General features: G+C 40.4%; 1 protein-coding gene across 6 annotated transcripts in view; it reads right to left on the bottom strand.

Moving 5' to 3' along the window:
• The window catches only part of agap1 (ArfGAP with GTPase domain, ankyrin repeat and PH domain 1), a 189880-nt gene that overhangs the window by 63146 nt on the left and 113387 nt on the right, over positions 1 to 13347 (bottom strand). For 5 of the 6 annotated variants that reach the window (XM_080878086.1, XM_080878085.1, XM_080878082.1 and 2 more), the window contains 3 exons: positions 12211 to 12338; positions 10932 to 11087; positions 9305 to 9397 (listed from right to left, as the gene is read on the bottom strand). In XM_080878086.1, the coding sequence (XP_080734212.1) occupies positions 9305 to 9397; positions 10932 to 11087; positions 12211 to 12338 (377 nt within the window). The remainder of the gene's footprint in view (positions 1 to 9304; positions 9398 to 10931; positions 11088 to 12210; positions 12339 to 13347) is intronic. The other variant, XM_080878084.1, reaches the window with a different exon arrangement.

The raw sequence follows: 13347 nt of genomic DNA, 5'->3' as shown, positions 1-13347 counted from the left end.
TTTAGAGTAGACTGGTGCCGTTTGTCACAGATTAGAAAACGAATCAGAAAATCCGGGTGGACTTTTCAAAGGCAGTCCAAAACTAAAGATCATGTCTTTATGGATGACTTGAAAGTGCAATCACTAGGTCCTGGAATTAGGCTCTTTTGAATGTAGGAACTTTTTTGCAGTTTTACTAATTGTTGAAGACAATGTTGCCTTTGAGTTCTTACAACTCAAATCTTTTTTCACCCTCCAAGATATGATGCGACACTGACAACTGTCACTTAAAGTGTAAACAACGACAAAACATCTAAACATCTGTGCTACCAAGATGGAAAATTAAACTGTAAGAACACAAAAAGTAATTTTGCTCTACCAACCACTGAACTTCGTGGCTCCCAATACTATAATTCCTGGAATTCCATATATCCATCGCCTTTGGTTTATCTGAACTTGGGCAGCAAGCTAATCAAAGATTTTTTAGAGATCCTTCTTTCAAGCTTCTCGCTTTCCAGTTCCTTCTGGGAAATTCCATAGCATTCCCAGACCAGAAAAGATATATAAACTCTTCAGCAGGTCGTGGGTTTACCCTGGGGTTTCTTCATATTTGGGCTTGCTTCTAAAACCACCAAAGGGAGCTATCCTAACTATAAACCTGAACTACCTTTCAACATTAACCACTGGCATTCTTATCTGGTAACTGTCTGCGGATGCTTAACCTCCAGGTATTTCCCCGAATGGCTTAGTCTGAACGTCGTCAGGGATTGGTTTTTAGAAAGTGTACAGCTAATGTGAGCATGCTAGCAGGTAGTCTTCCATTACTGTTCTCTTTGTCTCCTTCTCTCATCTTGCAATGTATTAATGTATTTCCGGTTTTCAAACTAAATATGAATCAAACATCACTCATTGATACCTGACAAAAACAAGCCCTTTTTGCTTTTTCTGACAAAAGGTTAAAAATGTGATAATAAAAGTCAAATTATTTATGATGGGTTTTGCTTGAGAATTGACATACAGGGTGTTAAGTGCCTGCATTTAGTGTGGACAAGGTTTTTTTCTTGTGTTGAGAAAGGTTAATGTAATTATTTTTGGGCTTTTATTTGACAGTGAAAAGTGAAATAAAATAAGAAATGTGGGTGGGGAGGCTATTAATGACACCACATGGAGTTTACATCTTGTTACTTTGTTCCCACAGATTCGTCCACAGGTTGGTGTTTTTGCACTTAAAATTGATTGAATATTCATTTTTCAGCCAAGACCCTATTTATGATTATTTCTTCGCAAACTAAGGATTAAAATCAAATTAAACTGTGAGTGTTCTGGATGCAGAGTTATTAAGATTTATTTTCCATGATTAAAACAACAAATAAAGGAAACTGAACGGCCCTGGTGGAGCTCCAGTTCTTTTGATTCATTTCTTTCCATGTGGTTCTTGACCTGATCACTACAAAGGATGACAGGAATTAAAAAAAACAAGATTTGTTGCCTCGAAGTAAACAGTAAAAATCATTAAAAAACCACCACAGCAGAGGGCAAACCCCATAACTACCATCAAAACACACTGACAGCCACGCAGCAGCTTCAGGCTCCATGACAAGGTCACTGTTGATGAGGCAAGGACAGCGAAGGGCAAGCCCAGGGGAGCAAGACGCAGACCAGATCAAATAAAACACCACAGAAGAAGAGGGGGGCTGAAGAGGGGCTGATTTATCTGATAAGAGTTCTGGGTAATTAATTAGAAACTCAATTATCCAAACCTTACTTCAGCAGTCTCAATTCATTAGTGGATAAAAAACCTCGCCCCTCGCTCGGCTCGACGCTCGGTGAGAGACAGGATGTGAAGGAAACATGACTCCTCTTCCTCTGCGAGAACCCTTCAGGTCACCGCCGGGCACTTTTGTCCAGCTTTTCATCAAATAAGTGTAACAACACACCCAAACACACACACTTTCTCATACGGTGTGAAACAACAAAGCGACCACAGGGACACTTCCAGCGAGCTCAGAGCAACACCTCCGTGCCAAACAAAAACTCGGGATTGCTCCATGGAGACTGCCACGCAGCGGCGTAATGAGCACAGTCTAAAAATGCTCTTTGATTGACGCCTGTGTTCCTTGTTTTAATTATTTCTCAAACTAAAAAGGGAGAGACATCCCTCCAACACATCTTCCACCCACCGCCACCACCCCCCAAAAAATCTCATTTCCAGGGGTTAGTGTGCATGACAAAAATGTCATCATGGCCAAAATGGCTCCGAGCGGTGACAACCTTTCCCAGGGAAATGATATTTTTCCAATCCGGCGGAAGGCGGATCATGTCACCCTCGTTAAAGCCTTGATAGCAGGTCTTTAATATTCACCGTCTTAATTAGGGCTGCAGTTAATTTCATTAAATTCTTTGGCTGCTAAATGAAGCAGATTATGAGACATCTTTTATTGCGAAGCGTGAAATTACAGCCTGCCCGCTGCCAATGGCGGGGCGAAACTAATGAATTACAGGGTAAATAACACCCGAATTAACCATCCAATTTAACTCCTTACAAAGCGCCCAGCGCCGAGGGGGGACGAGTAGACTTGTCAAAACCACCCAGCCCCGTGCTCGTCTGCAACCCCGCGAGAGGCAATTACAAGCACGACACTAATCAGCTCCTCGCAGGAAGAAGGCGACAGCATCCAAAAGCCTTGAGACTTCAGACTCCAAGTGGAGCTCAGGAGGAGATGCAAAATGTTCATTTACAGGAGGAGGTCGTCTCGGTGGAGGTCAGGGAATCTATTAACAGTTCTTCTACAAAGCATCAGCGCTAAAGTAGGGATGTCGGACAGGTCAGAGATCTGTTTGGAGGTTGTAACATTTCTAGCTGCATACTTGGAGCTTAGTTTGAAGTCCTGGTTGGAGAGTTCTGAGGTCTAATATGAGTTTTACACATCTGTTTCCTCTAGGTGGGAAAACAAACAAGCCAGATATCTTAGGAAGTCTGGAAGACTCATCTGCAGATGTGCAAAAAGGTAATCTCAATCAGATAGATGAGGCAACCAACATGACAACAGAGTTACGATTAAAACTACAAAATGCAGCACAAAGGTCAAATACTGATAGACAGACTGCTGGGGAGAGGGATTTCTGTTTACAGGAAGCACATCAAGTAAATGGCAGTGAATCCGCATATTCAACTGACCGGAAGGTAGCTGGCATAAACATAAATGAACGCACAAAGAAAAATGCTATCTGTTGCTTCTAATTTTCTCTCTGAGAGATCATTTTAGATGTTAATACAGTCCACATCACAAATCTTTGTAGCTAGCAATGCAATGCAGAAAAAGAAGAAGCCCTGGGAGTTACAGTTAGTGAACATGTGGTCCTAACAGGCCGCTTTAGAGCCACTAGCAAAAGAACCATGCAAATTAACACGTAGTAATTTGGGAATTCAGCTGAACAAATAATTACTTATTTATCAATTTATTATTTTTTTCAATATCTGTTCAGGCATTTTCCTTATTTTTTTTAATTTCACTTCATTTTACTTTCAGTTTGCTTTTTCTTTGCATGCCCTTATTGTTCCTTAATAACTAGATAAATGACAAAGTAAATAAATAAAGGAATATAAATAAATGTAAAGGCAAATTAAATTAGGATAATCAATTTATCAACTTTTAATTTACATTAATTATTTTGATGCATTTAATAGAGTGATTTTTTATTATTATTTATTATTGATTTTGGCACCTGCAGTCCTCCATACTTTCCTACCTGAAGTTTACATGAGTTTTTAAGCAAGGTAATTATCATACTGATGACAGAGGCCTGTGAAACTCATGAATAAAGTAAGATAAAAAGGATCCAGAGAAATATTCAAAAATCAATTAGATAAAGTTTTAAGAATTTTAAGTTTCTGTTTTGATTTTGGCAGTGTTTGTCCTCCCTATTTCTCAGGTGAGTTCAGTGAACCTTCCCAAAGTAAATAAAGGTTTACAGAAAAAAAGAGGGGGAAAAAAAACCCCAACAACGAGCACCTCTCCAGTGTGTCCGGTCCCAGAGGCTCGGCTGCTGTGTCGAAGGAAATTAATTTGTTAGATTGTTGGTTTTCAAAGCACCTCGGTCAGCCGCTTGACAGAGACATGAGCGAGCCTCTCCCTCTCTCTCCGGTAATTATCGGCTAATTAGTGGCGTGGAGCAGATGTCGGAGGAACCCTGCGCCGTCAACAGCCTCTGTAAACAAAGCTGGACGCATCCGCTCACTTCAAAAAAGAAGAAGAAGAAGAAGAAGAAAAACAAAAAAACGACCAATCGGGTGTTGGTACAGCCAGCATTTCCTCTGTGGCTTCGAGTCGCAGTGGAGCATCTTCGCAGGAGGTTTCAGCTTCAACACCACATGTGTTTCCTGCTTTGGTTCATCGTGCAGGTGGCAGACGTGAATGTAATCCCTCAGAGAGTTCATTAGCATAAACATGTTCATTATTAAATCAAATATTCATTACACAATGGTGAGCGGATGGATTGGAAAATTTCCAGGTTATAATACCACATTTGAACGCACCACTCTGGAGCTTCACTTGCATTTGCAAACATATTTAAGTGGTTTACTCCTCGGTGGTTTAAAGAAGTAAAGAAGTAGGAACAGTTTATATGTCCTCTTGTTCCGGCTTTAGACAGCAGCTCAATAACCCTTCTTGTCCTCACAAACAGCACCGCATGATAAAAGTGATGTCACTTCCGCTGGCACAAGCCGTACTTTCGTGTCATTACAGCCCGTCATGTAGCTCTCAGTTGTTGTAACCTCACACGCTTTACTGTTGCTGCCAAAGAGGTGTACGGAGATCATAAATAAATAAATAAATTGACTGATTAAAAAATAAAATAAAAGCAAAGCTGAAGTGATGCTGTCACCATCTTCCAGTGTGGAAACAACAACATTATATTGTATAACAGGGACATAACACTTATGTGGCTTTGTATCACATTTAGACAGAGATCATGTTAGCAAGCAAGCTACGCTTAAGAAGCTAGCAGCTACAGTACACTTAAACATAGCAGGAAATTTGACTATCCAAGAAAAAACATGTTCAAAATGGGCAATATATTTGATTCATGGAGGGTTTGTTTAGTTTCAGGGATCAATTGCAACCCTGAGTTGTTTTTGTTTACGCTAATGCTAGCATGTCTGTTAAATGAAGCATTTTTAAGCTACGTCACATAACAACACCTCTGAGAGTATAAAACAGAAACCTAAACCTAAAGACCTCTGGTTGTATAGAAGAAAACAGCCCTCGTCTGCCTTGATCTCTGTCCTTTCCTGATCAGTTAAGGGGCTCAGTTTTTATTTTTAAGTTTTACTGAATAAAACATGATGTTCATTAATACATTTTAGTCTAAGTGTCAGAAAGGAGGATAAACTTCTAGAAAGGAAACCGAAGGTCTTAGAATTACTGTGTCCTGATTAACTGACTAATCACTGGATCAATCAGAAAAAAATGGGCCGGTTTTCTTTGTCTCATGAAACCAAACCAAGTGTCTTTACTTTTACTGACAGTCTTTGTGTCATTTTTTTACACTGAAAACCAGACAAGAAAAAGAAAAACTAGAGACAAACCTTCGCTGCTGTGAATGCTACTCATGACCAGCGTGTTTACGTGTTTGTGTGAATTTGTTTTGGCTAATAGTGTCAGAGTCGAGATCCGCCCTGTTCTCATTACAGCCACAGTGACCTGGCCTCTGTCTCTGTGTGTGCGTGTATGTGTGTTGTCTTAATGAGCTCTGGACTCTCTTAACGAAGGCGTTCCCCTTTAAGAAGTGAACCGCCGTCACCTCGAGTTGTCGAGTGTCACGCTAAGAGTCGCTCTAATGAGATCAGGGCGGGCAACAAGTGGCTCAGACACACACACATTCAGGTACAACACATACACAGGTGACACTAATAAACTGGAAAGAAGAAGAAGGTGACTGGTGACAGTGAGAAGACAGCTACTACTCCAGAAATTCTACAGAAACTCTATAGAAGAAGACATTAAAGTCCCCCCCTCTTTCTGTTTGATTGACAGGGCAACAAACATAATAGAGGTTTATTCATTGAAACATTTATTATGAAGCTTCGATTTCAGATTTTCATTGTTTAGTGAGGACCTTGATGCTGCTTTTTAAGGCCAGCTGCCTTCTACCTCGACAGTACAATGTTAATCAGAGGCCAGTTTAGTGGTCATGAGATCAAGATGGGTTTTGCAGAAAGATTTCAGACTGAAAATGTCCCTGACAAATTTAATTTAAAGTAGGAAAAGTTATCACAGCCAGTGAAAGAGATGTTGTATAATTTTTACCAGCAATTTGAATGGTGTGAACTGCTTCTTTCTTAAAGATGAAGCTTAAACCTCCAAAAAAAAAAAAAAAAAAAAAAAAAAAAAAAAAATGAAACTAAGCACCAGAAATTGCCCTTTCCCTAATGTCCACTAGGGGCTGGCTCCAAAACTGAGGCAATCACCATGTTCAAATATCTAACTCGACAGCACAAATAAACATTACAGCTTGTTACAAAAAATGTCTTGTATTCTATTCATAATGGCTGCAAAGGGGGTTAATTTGACTGTGTTTGGATTGTTGTGTGTAGTTTTGTAATACATAGAATTACATCATCAGCATATAGTAATAGCTTATGCTCAGTCTGTACCTTTCAGGAGATTTTTAATGCAGTTATTCGTAGCATTTTAGTAAACAAGTTAATTACTAACAACTCACTAACTATCATCTGTTCCTGTGTCTATATAGTTTATGAATAGAGCTCGCTAATCAGGCATCAACATGGTCATAGTCATAATTGAGGTTTTATAAAGCAATGGGTGAATCCACACCTCTGGGTTATTAAGATAAAAGCTACTGTTTTGTTTTTTTTAATTTAGAAATGTTTTATTTTATTTTTTTTGTCATGAAAATTTGTAGAGTCAGCAAGGCGCCTTCTATGGGTAAAGATGCCAAATTTGAATAGTGGCTTCTACTAGTTACACACAATTTGCCAATTTTTGCACATTTCAGGTCAATAGATGGTAGTTTAATTTAATTTTGTTTTATTTTTAATTTCAGTGCAGTTTAATTTAATGTAGCCTGTTTATTTTCTCTTTTTATGAGCTTTTTTAAATACTGAACATTTCAAGGTGCAAGCAAATAAAATAAGTTTAGTAAAACACCTGGATGAGAAAATAATGGGTTCGTGCTTCGAGACTAAAAGGTGAGGGAGAGAGTCTCATTAAAAACAAGTGTGAGTACGATGCTAATGACACACACACACACACACACACACACACACACACACACACACACACACACACACACACATGCAGACACACATACAGAGAGTAAAATGGAGTGCAAATGGAGCGATAATGGGGAAAAGGTAGTTGAACCTTGAATGTGAAAAGCAGCCTCTTTCCTAACACACACACTGTGCATTTAAAACACACGCGGTGTAATGAGGCAGCAGGTCAGCGGTGTGTTGAGCCAGTGTCGACACTGAGGAGCAGGCAGGACACGAGGCGAGAGCGGCCACAGGGAACCATCAAATCAATTAACGTCCACTTCCAAAAAATACAACAGGAGGAAGCTCTGCGCTCAGCCTCGCAGCGCCTCCTCCTCCTCTTCTCACTCTGCTCTGGAGGAGGCGGAGTCTGCGTCCAGCTTTATTAGCATGAATTTGGATAACGAACAGTGGTCCTCTGACTGTGAGGTTAGGATGTGAGGCGAACAGAAACATTTTTCACCTGATGAAATCTGTAGTTTCATGTGTTCACTACATGTTAATATTTCTGGATCGACATCAAGCATCCAGAAGAAATGAAATAATCTCAAAAAATCTCAATATTCAGATTTTAAATTTCTCTAATGCTTCGAGAGTTATTTTAGTTATTATTATTATTTATTTAAAATAAAAGGGTGCTGGCGACACCTTTTTATTTTTTTATTTCACCAAAAATTATACATTTATACATTTTCTCGCTGACACTTCAATTTTAATTTGAGTAAATTATCTTTTTTTCATGTTTTTGTTCCATAAATTTTTTTAATTTTGAACTGAATTGGAATTAAGTCAAGAGAATATAATTGTTTCCTAAATTTTTAAGATGCTTAAAAAAAGTTGACATAGTGAGAAAATCTAATTTGTTGTTAATCTTTGAGTTTTTGTTTTTTTAATTGAGTTTTTCCCTCACAGTATATAGCCACTATTATGTTTTAAACCAGTTATATGATCCTCTGATAGCACACACATAGTTAGTACTGTTATGATCTCAGATAATTACTGTAGAATAACGTCTTAGTGAGGATACTGGAAACACAACAGCTGATTGACATTAAAATACTGAAAAACCAGAGATAAGTAAAATAAATTTAATTTGGAATGAAGTAACCAGTGATTTAGCAGAAGTCATAATTCCCACATGACCTGAACACAGCATAGACTAAAGCAGCAGAATAATCTGTGTGAACGTAATGAGGTGCTCGTTTAAAAATGAAACCTGGCACGTTTCAGCTGAGCTCCATTTTCAGATGATTAACAACATAATGTAACGTCTTTCTGGCGCTCAAACAGCCCGCTGAGATCCACCGCTGCATTACCACCACAGAAGAAGAAAAAGAATAAGACGACGAAAATGCAATTGAAGCCACTGGGAGCTGAAGAGGGATTTTCACACGTTCTGCTGCAATTACTGTCGACGCCGCTGTGCGATCACAGCGGGCTCGTTTCTTAAATGCCGACCCCGAACACAAACAGCAGCCCCTCTCTCGCTCTCTCCTGTCGAGGCGGCGCCTAATCAGAGATGCGATTTGTTCATTAGGAGAGTACAAACGAGGCCGCGGCAGCGACTCGAGAGGCCACGATTAGAGCTCGCTAATTGCCTGATTTGCTCGTCAGGAGACCCCCTCCTCACTCTCTGCTGCTCCACACAAGGGGAGCTTGTTTGCAACAAATTAAGAGCCACTTCAGGTGCTCTCCTCGCTGTCGCAGCAGGGACGTTTCGCAGTGGAGACGGTCGCCTCTTTCCTCTCCTTCTTTCATTCCTTTAAAACGGCGCGATCAAGCAGCTCAGGAAGGAGAAGAAGTCCAGAGAAAAGGAAGCGGCTTTGAAGGGAGAAGAGAAGCGGGAGATGAATGGATGAACAGAGGGAGGGGAGGAAGAAACAGGAGTGACGGCGAATCCGTCCCTCTCCTTCTCCTAATGATCTGGTTGGAGGACCCAGGAGAGCCCCTCACTCTAATTGATGTCAAGTGTGTGATTTCACTGTTAATCAAGGCCGAAGCTTCAAACACACAGAGCGAGCGAGCAGAGTAGACAGGAAGTCTCACCTGTTTGATGGGGATGGCTCGCCCGCTGCCGATGCTGTCGGCTCGAGCCTCCAGGCCCTTCTTGTCCTTGTCCGCCTCGTTCGCCTTTCTCGACTGTGGAGAAGACCAGATAAGAAGAGTTAGTATCAACACATCAGGCAAAAACCACAACATATCAGTTTAGTAAAAGTCAACAGCTACTGCAGACATGTCTGATATGTAGAGTGATTAAATCATCTTTAGTCAAGAAAACTCTAAAAAATCCTGGAAGAGTTCAAAGAGAAGGGACTAACTGATGATTCAGTTACTAAAAATATACTGATTCCAGTTGACTGATTATTCATTTAACATGTCATCAAACAACAAAGGCCAACTTGGGCTTAGACATAAAAGTACCAAAAGCTGCTACTCGATGTCCACTAGAAGCTGGCTCAAAAAGCCAGTCAGTCCCCATAGACTCACATATTAAAATGCCCAACTTTACACCCAAAATATATGATGGCTGTAAAAGCCAGCTACAGAAACTGTTTTGATCTCAAAAAATATATTTCCCCCATCATACAGGATAGGGGGTGAATTTCTTTACAACTTACCTGTTTAAATTGTATTAAGTTGAATTAAAGTGTTTTTTATTAGGTGCAGCTGTAGCTGCAAAGCTTTACCTCAGATAGCTGGAGTCCCTGAAACTGGACTGTGTTTGAACTGATTGAAATTTTATAATAAACAGCATCGCATCATCAGCATACAGTGACAGTTTACTTTCAGTCTGTGACTTTGCTCTTTCAGTTCGTGCTCAGTAAAATGTGGAAGATATTCACACCAGCTATTTTCCAACAGCTGATGAATCTCATGTGCTCAAACTGGAAGCTCTGAAAGATTTTACAGTAGGAAAGAAAAAAAGAATGAAAGAGCGACTTTTTTACACGACTTTAGGGAGTTTTAAAACATGTAAACATGATCATTTATAAGGTCAAGAGGACGTAAAGTTCTTTCTCAATACCACAGACAAAGAAAAAGAAAAGCCATTTGTGCATCAAGCCATCAAGTCACCACGCAAAGCAGTTTGGTTAATCTACAGGTGCTTCCAAGCCTCACGGGTTTATCATGAAAATGTAACAATCAAATGCTTGGGAGGAACAAGAGAGTAGACACACGCACACGTTTCACATTTGATGTCAGAGAAAATAATACTCTTTTGTGACTTTTATACTTTATAGCAGAAGTCATAAAACAACTTTGGATGCAGTCTATGATAATCTTATGCTATATAAAACTAAAACAATTTAGCTTTAACAAAAGACTATGACTAAAACTAACACTAAATTAGCTGTTACAGTTAACATTGCAAAACTGAAACGGGCAGCAAACTGCAATCGTGCTTTATTAAAACTATTTCTGGGACTCCCATATAGCGAAAAATCAGGTATTTCAAAACTGTTCTTGGATTTAAAATCAGGCGTAATAATGAGAACATTGAGTGGGAACGTTTGAACCTGGACAGATTCCTAATATTTAGTCTCTTTTTATAAATTTACACGCAAAAGCTTTGTGATAGATTAGAAATGATGTCCATAACTACAAAACCGGAAGTCTGGTGCAATATTTTTTTCCGTGGCTTCTGTGGGCTGCGTGTTTGATGGCGACTCACGGTGAAGAGGTTGGAGCGGCGTTTAGACTGCTTGCGGACGGGTGTTGGCGTGTTGGTGGTCTGCGGGACGTCGATACGGAGCTCCTTCTGGCTGGTGCTCGGTGTTGACGGCACAGATGACGAGTAGTCGCTCAAACTGCCGCCACCATTACTCGTCTGAAAGGACGGAGGAGCAGAAAAGCAGGAAAAGATCAAAGGAGAGAGAAGGAAGCAGAGTCATATTGTTTTAGGGTGAAATCTGAGAGTGTTTTGAAAATGGGGGGTCATGGCTAAGGTGCAGTTTCCTGGAGTACTTGACAGTAATCAGACAGAGCTGAGAAAGCACAGAGGGCCGTCTGTAAGGACAGCGGAGAGATAAACGCCACTCTCTTGGGGGACGCGGGAGCTGAGCGATGGCTTTTTAATGAGAAATCGATGCAGGACTGAAGGATGAGGATCGAAGTGTTTAACGGCCTGAAGCTCGAGCTGCACACAGTGTGGTTCAGGCAGATGTTGGAGCAGTTTGTTTGTTGTTCATGTTCTCCAGGAATGTGTTTGATTTTTGATATAGGCGTCTTTGCTAAAAGCTATGAACACTGAGTGCAAATGTCTCTTTATTTCAGAAAAATCTGATTGGTTTAATTGATCATTTAGACTAAAGGTCCACTGAGGATTTTTTTTCCAGAGCTTTCAGCTTCATCTCACCATGCTTCAGCAGAGATAGGCTGTGATTTACTGCCAAGACCAAGATTTTATTGCCCTTAGTATCTAGTTAAATCAATTCATTCACAACAACAGTCTCCTCAAGCCAGAGGAAACCCCAACAGTAAGATGGCCCACTTTCAGCAAAAACTTAGTGACGGTGGAAAGGAAAAACTCCATTTTAACAAGAAGAAACCTCCAGCAGAACCAGGCTCGGGTATCTGTTGCGACAGGTTGGGGATGAGAAGAGGGCTCTAACTAAAAAGCCCATTTAGCAGCTGTTCATATCGTCACATGACCTTCATCGGCTCAGACACAGTTCACCAGGTCAGCTAACTCATTCAAACTCTATGGGCTGGTATGGTAACACCTAATGTTACAAATTAACCATCACAAGAAGGATTCATCAGCTCCATTATACTAACTTCTGTATAATGTAATTAGTGCAATGGCACAAAGTGAAGGTGTTCAACTACAATCAAAGAGGCTAGCTGACAACATGTGACATGGTGCCTCTTTAGCTGACTGATGAACCAGCAGTGCTATGTAATGACTGTAAACCAATGTAATGCAAATGTGACTCTGTGTGACCTCTGACCTGGCTGATGTGGACGGCTGACACTTGTGTGGCGCAGACAGACGAGTGACTCGGGGAGTTGGGGAGTGACTTGCAAGGCCCGATGGACAACTGCTGTTTCTTCCTGGTGGCCACGATCTTCTGGGCAACTGCAACACACAAAACACACACAAATCAGACCAAAGTACACCGAAACACTCAGTGAGGTCCAACAACCAGTGAGGTGACTACAAAAAGAAAATATCAGTGCTCAAAGAGGAACATGGTGTCCCCCTTTTAGGTTTTAAAAATCAGCACCACCTACTGCCTGCTGTCATCATCACATCCTCGGGGTGAAGTGTGTTCATGTCTGGCATCATGTAAAAAAGAAAAAAGCGTCTGTGTCTGGTTTTATTGAGCTGTAACCAGCCCCTCTCTCAGTTTGGTGGTTTTATTAAAGTGTATATAAAGCTCAGAGGAGCCGTTTTACAGTCTAAAAGCAGCTAAGGGTTTAACCCAGGAGCCACAAACAAGGCAGTGAAAGTCACCATTTACATTTTCACTTTAATTTAGAGAAAAAAAAAAAAAAAAGGGGGGGAATCACCTTTTGTCCATTAAAACCCAGAATACGTCTGAAACAAACGTGTCTGTTTGAATTCCTAATTCTTCTGTCATTGTTTTAAATTAGGCATCTTCCACATTATAACCACATGGAGTCTCTTAACATCATTTCTACTGATGTTTTTATGATCCTCAGTACAACTCAAGTCAGGTTGAGGCAGGGAAGATCCAAGCATTCTCTCCTCTGATTGGCTGCTCATAATGGCTGGGGGAGGAGGGTTCTTCATTGACTGACGAGGACCTTTTAGGATATTAATGGGAGAATAATGACTGCTCGGCACTGTTGAGAGTGGTGGAGGGCTTCAATGTCAGATTTATGATTTAAAATCATACAGTGGTCAGACTAAACCGCACTCTTTCACTTATAATGTTGAACGTCTTCACCAACATCAGCTGGTGTCCTGAGCACCACCCTGAGGGGACAAAGTACTGCTACATTATGACAAAAGTTTACCTCTCTTCAATCCAATGAAGTGTTTTTAGCTCAAGAATCAGCAGAAGTTTGATTTACACCACTAAAAGTAAGTTTTTGGAAGGCTAGCAATTTTCAATTTAAAC

Source organism: Rhamphochromis sp. 'chilingali' (genome assembly GCF_963969265.1).
Source record: "Rhamphochromis sp. 'chilingali' genome assembly, chromosome: 3".
In the NCBI taxonomy this organism is placed as follows: Eukaryota; Metazoa; Chordata; class Actinopteri; order Cichliformes; family Cichlidae; genus Rhamphochromis; species Rhamphochromis sp. 'chilingali'.
This window is presented reverse-complemented; position numbering and strand designations above follow the sequence as displayed.